The sequence below is a fragment of the Chenopodium album genome, chromosome 16, assembly GCF_948465745.1.
Source record: "Chenopodium album chromosome 16, dcCheAlbu1.1, whole genome shotgun sequence".
Classification (NCBI taxonomy): Eukaryota; Viridiplantae; Streptophyta; class Magnoliopsida; order Caryophyllales; family Amaranthaceae; genus Chenopodium; species Chenopodium album.
In genome coordinates this window covers 45575366-45583037 of record NC_137849.1, presented here as the reverse complement: position 1 = coordinate 45583037, position 7672 = coordinate 45575366, and the positions used below count along the sequence as shown (strand labels likewise).

Here is a 7672-nt window from a genome sequence, read left to right as displayed (position 1 = left end):
AAATGTTCATTCCGCCTTTTTGTATTTTGGAGCGGATGCACCATGTGGATCGTGCATCCGCCTCCACTAACCAACTATTACCCTTACACTTCCTCGAGATAAATTCCACATTATGGGGGAGCGCGCGCCACGAACTCAGCCACGCACTCCAATGACTAGTATACAACAAAAAAGAATTCATTTCATAGTCAATACACAAACATATAAGCTTAAAAATGTAACTCTTAACAATAATAAGTATAATGTATAACTTTTTTTTTTTGAAAACAAGATGGGGAATATATTAAAAGAAATCAAGTTACATCCAAGACAACAAGAGATAAAATCCCTTGCATACTACTGTAGTTTTCATTTTTCTTTAACTTATTTTTTTATAAAAAAAAAAATATTAAGTACTGATTTTTAAATATAACGGTAGGGGCGGGGCAGGTATGGGGTGGGTGGTTTTTATCCCCCCATCCGCAAAACCTGGATCCATTCCCGAGATGGGGCAGGTCTCGTTTTGACCCGCCCCACTAACATCCTGCTCTCCACCATACTCTGAACCTTTCGTGAGGCTGTTTTCTGATTCTGAACTCAATTGAACATGTAGCCGAGGCCCTTGGTAAATTCTGCAATGCTCTTGTGAGCGTCACTTCATTTGCTACTGGAACACTTTGGTACCCCTTGCTTAAGATCAATTCCTCCAACACAAAAGCATGTCTCAACAAAAACAGTATCATATTTACTTCCCGCTCCTTCCCATAGTACTCATCAATCTCAATTCTTTTAAGATGAGATCTGCAACATGAAGGAGTTACTGCTAGAGTTTTTTTGAAAAACTCTTGTTCCTCCAGTGTCCCCTTGCCGCAAGTACAAGGCACCACTTCATTCATACTGCATGCTATACAGCATCCATTTAATCCCTGCAAAGTTGATCGCAATCAAAATAAACCATTATTTGAGTTGAATTTATTCTATGTACGCAAAATTAATACCAAAGTGAAGTCAAAGACTAACCCCAGGAAAAACAAGTGTTTCTAACACCGGCGAATGATTTAGAAATGCCAACACTACTTTATCCCAAGAGTTAGAAAAATAACCCAGCTCCAGATATTTCAAATTATCAAACATTGGCAGTTTATCCTCTACACCACGAGCCTCGAATCGCTTCAATCAAAGGTGCAATCAGTCAATCTCACATTACATAATAATACGTAGTACATTTAGGATAAATATATATTTTCTGTGCTTCAAACAGACATGAGGGATTGTGCAAGATTCCAAATGAGACAAAAGAAAAGAAACAAAGGGAGTACATAAATAAATAAAAAATTCTGGGAGCAACTAGAAATTTAAACAAACCTGTGTCCAAATGCCGTGCAAAGATAAATACTGAACGTTATTGAAGACTTTGATAAGGCTAAGCATTAGTTGAAGAGGATGTGTCGTCAAACCAAGGACCCTCATGGTACCCCCAATTGTTAGTTGTGCTTCAACCAGATGATCCATGTTTGTAATAGAGTGCTGTACTGGTAAATTACCACTATAATGAAGATACTCCAAATTAGGAGTATCAATAAGCAGAAAATCAGTGTTTTTATATGTATGATCAAGATGAAACACAACTAAACACAACCTCCGAAGAGAAAGCGAAGAGATGTTTAGGGTGCAGCCATGATTCCAAAATACTTCCACTCTGAGGTCTTCAAGTAAAGGGCAGCTTGAAACTAACCTTGGCAGAAAGCCATGGTCGTTAATGACAGTGCCAAAGAGGTATAGTAATTTCAAGTTTGGAAGACGAAAGGATGGCATAGTGGAAGCTTGGTCAAGACCAAGGTTGACATCAATCTTGAGCACCTCCAATGTTTCACACATGAAGATAGCTGGTGGCAGCTGACCCGGTTCCCTTATACGAATTCGGAGATGAAGCTCCTTAAGGCCAATACGGGTTATAGCAAAAGAGATCCACGCATTTATTTGTGTGGACTTCAAGTCTGGGAAACAGCCTTTAACACATCCATGAGGACGATGTTTGGAAATAGTATAGTATGTGTCGGCGAAGTCCATGCCTAGTTGAAGTTTAAAGGTGGTGAGATTCTGAGAGCGGTGTGCATGGAGGACGGTATCAACAAAAGAGACAAAAGTAGGGAAAAGTTGTATTGCATATGGATGTTGCAAACAATTAGATATAGGTGAATCACTCAAGTCTAGGGTTGTAACCCATGGAAATACACGTCTAATTCTCGTGGACAACGTGCAAGTAGCAGCAACATCCTTGGTAGGAAGCACAGAAAGTATCCGTACTAACAAATCAACAGGCAAACTGGATAGCCTATCTAACACTGGGCTGTTATCTTGTAAGGTTGTACATGGTTTCATCCTGAAATTAATAGACTTGTGGTCCTGAAAGCAAAACATCCCTGATTATCAATCTAGAACGAATGAGTTAATTGGAGACATATAGTGTATAATTACCCAAGGCGGGTGCACAACAAATATTCTACTACCTCATTATTTGCAACGATTTGACATAAAGTAGAGAGAAAAAATGTCTAATCGTTGCAAATAATATGTAACGGAGGTAGTATGTCGGATGTAAAATTAACCTCAAAATTTTTCCCAATCTACAATAAAAGTTGCATCTTTACAACAAGTTTACCCTAATCCTGGCTTGAAAAGGTATTCATATCACCGTTTATAAAACTTATCCTATAAAAATCAAAAAAATAAAAACATAACAGGTTCTAATTAGCCTAAAGCAGATTAAAAGTTACCCTGCAACCGGGTTAAAAACCCATCAAAACAGAAAGATCCTAACTTAATTACAACCTTGGATCCTCAACTAAAGTAACCTAGTTCCTAAATTAATCAAAACAGAACAGAGGAAAAGAGGTGTAATTTCATAGTTGAATCCTAACATTAAAGGGTCGTGCAATACATTAGCAACCAAATTTGATTCGAAAAATACATTATTTTTAGGATTCAATAATCATAATATACTTTTCTGATGGTAATCTTAAGAATTTAGAACCAATTTCGACTGACAATTAAATTAGATCAGATGAAAGATGAACCCTAGATTGAGAAATTGATATGATGATAACAAAAACAATCAACTTACCCGCTTCATTGGGGATACAAGTATTCGATCCAACGGAGAACGTCAACTGCGCTTCAATGAAGATCGTTCAATGGAAAAATATGGAATTTTGAGCCTATAAATATTGGTATAACCTACAACTCAAGTATAACACGGAGTAACTTCTCAAAAGATCCCTCCTTCTGAGTTCTGCCAAAAAAAAACTTCTTAAAATACCAATTTTACTGTTGATGAGAAATAATGGATAGCCCCTTTTTCCCTCAGCCCCTTGAGTGAAATTACCAAATTGCTCTTATTTTTTTATTTTTATTTTTTATTTTGGTTTTGCTCTATTGTCCATGTGTTTGTTACAGTTTAAACAACTTTGTCTATCCGTGCTCCTTGTGAGCAGGAAGTCTATTTGTGTTGCATTTGGTCCACTCCGAAAAGTTATCAAGTGTGAATCTCGCTTCTTAAACCAAGTATTAGCCAAAATTAAGTCATATGATTGGGAAAAATCCATAATAGCTTCACCACCTACGTCCCTCTGCCCTAACTCAAATCCTCCATGAACACTCTCGTAGCCTCTCGACTCGACCCAACATGCCCATTTAGATCACCTCCAATATATAATTTCACTGTGGTGGACACCCTGTACCACCTCGTCTAACTCCTCCCAAAATTGTTGTTTCTCTTCTGTATCCAAACCAACTTGGGGAGCATAAGCACTAATAACATTCACAATCTCCTTGCCACATAGCAACTTCACCCTTATCAACCTATCATTCTTCCGATAGACCTTGATTACCTCTTTCGACAACCTCTCATCATGGTTCGAAAATGCGGCCGCACCATCACGATTCGGGCGATTCGTAACGAATTTCATTTTTACCGAACCGAGTTTTAGCGTTTTGGTGCGGATATTTTTAGTATAATTTTCCAAGTTTTCTGTTCCATATGTAATTAGCTCTAATATGCTTACTGAATAGACCTTAGAAATATGGTTTCCTATCAGCTTAGACTAATTGTTTTGCTGGTTGTCTTTTAAACTTATATTTTGTTGTAAAGTGAACTTATTTGGTGTTTTGCTACTTAAATACTACAACTCTACAAGTATGTGACAGTGAATAATTTGCCTTAGCACAAATTGATAGTGGTGAAAGGTTCCTTAGAACTCTTATCTCAGTGAACCTTTTCTTTAGATGTTATGATTGTGTAGGTTAAGCATTTATAATGTCAATAATTACATTTTTTTCCCCCAATTATAGCATATTTGTGGCTTAGTGAATATATTCCTGTTAATTTGGACTACTTACCAACTTTAAGTTGATTCTTGATTACATTTTTTGACATACACGATGATTTGTTTATACACGTACACTTCATTTGTGTTGAGGAATTTTGTTGTTTTTAAAGGATAGAAAATAAAATAAAATATTCGTAATGATAATGGATAAAGTTTTTTTTTTTTTTTTTAATCTTCTTGTCGCCATTGATTCTTATTGTCGTTTAAATGTAAAGTGAAAGTGATTTATTGTACATCATGGTTAAACTTTTATAATCATAGGGCCTTGAAAGAGGGTGATTTTAAAAAATAAAAAATTAACAATTGGTTTTAAGTCATACCTTTAAAATTTGTTACTCCGTATAACATTAATTACCATATGCTCACCATCATCTTGAAAATGCATAACTTTTCTTTCAACATTAAAAATAAATCATGTTTAAACTATCCGAGTGCCTCTGAAAATTTATCTTAGTGTAGTACAATGGTGACATGGTGAGTTGAAGAATAATCAGGAAGAAAATATAATGTAGATTGGCAAAATTGAGAGTTTACTGCATATAAATTTTAAACCATTGACACTGATTGTAGATGCAAAGCCTAAGAAAGGAAGCTGAGGAAAAGAAAAAGGAAAAAAAAAAAAAAAAAAGAGGCCATTACAAGCACGTGCGTCGAATTTTCCTTTAGCTATGCCCAAAAAGAAAGAGCAATGTGTCCTTCAACTCTGTTTTGGAGCTGAAATACACCTGGTAAGGAAGTCTTCGGGTTGATTCGAACAAGGTGCACCTAATCTTGTTTTTAAGAAGTAAGATCTTAATATTGAATAGCCAAAGACGATGTTATTTGGCCTTGGTTCGAGGAGGAACACCCAGTCCCGTCCTAATATTAGCACCAGCTTCTTTCATATCTTCCACCTAAAAAAGATGTGCAACTTATTAGGATAAGTAACACAGAAACATTCAATGCAAATGTTTGCATGATAATTGTTGACCAGAAATTCTGAAATTGGGATTCAAACAAGAGGCAAAGCCTAAGGGGTATGTAATAAAAATATGCAAAATGTGTTGGAAAATTTCAGTCAGAAACCACTACACTTCAGTTGAAATTAATTGAATGGTAAGCATTGTATAGGAATCCAGAGGAGCCTAAAATCTAAAGAGAAGTAGATACTGCGAAATAAAATCAGAAATAGCACAATCAACCAACATCAGGTTGATTTTTGATCTAATCTTGAATAGACAATGGTGATGAGTTCAATGATGAAAGGATCGAAAAACAAGAGCGTGACTCCTATATGAAACAATTATCAGAACAATTAAATGAATTAATCAATCATACATTCCCACAAGAAAAAGTAGTTGTTTCGCAGATTGACTAGGGCTCAGGTATATAACAGAACGATGATATGAACTTTTCCATTCCTTCCTGCTCAAAATAGACTACTCTTGTACATCTTAACACCTCTAACTTATCAGCATTCCTTATTCCTTGAAACAGAATGGTGCACATTCATTGGTGTACCTAAAGTTTTTACCCAAATGTAGGTTTTGTACACAATTGATCATTTTAATGTAAGCTATCTGAACTGTCAAGCAAGCGGGCATAAAAATTAGCAAATGGCCAGGTACACAACGGAAGTTCTGGCCGAATGGCAAGCCCCCAGCATTGAGCTCATGGATATGAAGTGGAATCACAATACACTGCTTGATTTAATTGTTTCATAGAGTCTTAACTAGAAGCTGATAAGGTTGAAGACATACATTTTGATCAATTCAGGGTATAGTTTACCTAACAAGTTGAACCAAAACTTCTCCAAGCCTAATACTTCATCCATCTCAATCACTTCAAGATATTCCCTAAGATCGCTTTCGACTTTGGTAAAGAGATTCTTTTTTAATCTTTTTGTATCTATCAAATGAGAAACTAAACAAGAGAAGGCCAAAGGGGTTTGTAATTAGGAGATTGTATTTGCATTTGGGATCACTTCAGAATTCAGTTAACATTGCAACAACCTATAAAAACCAAAGTTCCCAACTTAACATTCAATAATTCAAAATTTTAACAATTAACAGCATAATTAACACAAATATAAATAAATAAATAATCAGCTGAAACACCAAATTAAACTCTTCAATAAACAAACCCCAGATCCTCATTTCAAATGCAAACCAATTTCAACCATGATCAACTAAACAAACCCAAATCAATTTACATTCAACCAACAAAACCCAACAAAAAATTAATCAAAAATTTCCAAAATTGATAAAATTAGAGCTAAAAATCCAACAAATATTCCCAAAAAAACTCACATTATGAATGCCGGCAGCGGAAAGGGCGCCAACGGAGGCGGTTGCGGCGGCGCCGACGAAGAGAGAGGCGACGCCGAAAGCTCTGGCAGGCATAAACCGGCAATCTCCGGTAAACCCTTTTTTGTAGGACTTGATTCCCCACCCTAATTGGGCGGCGCTAGCTACGACCCACCACCAGTGGGTCCCACTCGGAACCCACTTCCATGCTTCTTCAATCCCGAGCTTAACTCCGTCGTTGTTGACGCTGCTACTACTCTTTTCCTCCATTTTCATCTCATTTTCTTGAACTTGGCCTTTTAGGAGAGTTTATTTCTAGTCTCCCAATTTTTATTTCTTTTAAAGCTTCATTAATTATTATTTATACTTTCTCGGTTTTTAAGTTACAACGCTTCTCTTTTCACTTGTTTGTACCAAATGGATGTATTATTTGGCATATAAGTTAAAATTTGGATGTATTTTGAGAATTATAGACTAAGGGTCTGTTTCGATTGACTGAACTGAACTAAACTGAACTTATTAATTAGTGATTTTTAACTACGGATTAGTGATCTTTGATTATTTATTGATTATTTATTACTATACATATGTGTATATACAAATGTACATATTATTATTATTATTATTAATTATTGATTATTATTATTATTATTATTATTTATTTATTATTATTATTATTGTTGTTGTTGTTGTTGTTGTTGTTGTTGTTGTTGTTGTTGTTGTTGTTGTTGTTGTTGTTGTTGTTGTTGTTGTTGTTGTTATTATTATTATTATTATTATTATTATTATTATTATTTATTGATTATAATTATTATTATTATTTATTGATTATTATTATTAGTATTATTATTTCAATTATTATTGTTATTATTATTATTATTATTATTATTATTATTATTATTATTATTATTTATTGATGATTATTATTATTGTTGTTGTTGTTGTTGTTGTCGTCGTCGTCGTTGTAATAAGAGCTTAAAAGAATGAAATTTGGCTTTATATCATTAGCAATATCATTAG

General features: G+C 34.9%; 1 protein-coding gene and 1 long non-coding RNA gene across 2 annotated transcripts; both read right to left on the bottom strand.

Annotated features, from left to right (window-relative positions):
* Window positions 1-204: 204 nt before the first annotated feature.
* Window positions 205-3304, bottom strand: LOC145585573 (F-box/LRR-repeat protein At4g14103-like). The gene is made up of 4 exons (XM_081642275.1): window positions 3104-3304; window positions 1345-2385; window positions 1000-1149; window positions 205-905 (listed from the first exon to the last, which is right to left on the bottom strand). The coding sequence occupies exons 1-4, from the start codon at window positions 3110-3112 to the stop codon at window positions 516-518; spliced, it is 1590 nt and encodes a 529-aa protein (XP_081498401.1). The 5' UTR covers window positions 3113-3304; the 3' UTR covers window positions 205-515.
* A 1551-nt stretch (window positions 3305-4855) lies between these two features.
* On the bottom strand, window positions 4856-7039 carry LOC145585572 (uncharacterized). Its single transcript, XR_014100685.1, has 2 exons — window positions 6656-7039; window positions 4856-5260 (listed from the first exon to the last, which is right to left on the bottom strand). It is a non-coding gene; the product is annotated as an uncharacterized LOC145585572 (long non-coding RNA).
* Window positions 7040-7672: the final 633 nt, after the last annotated feature.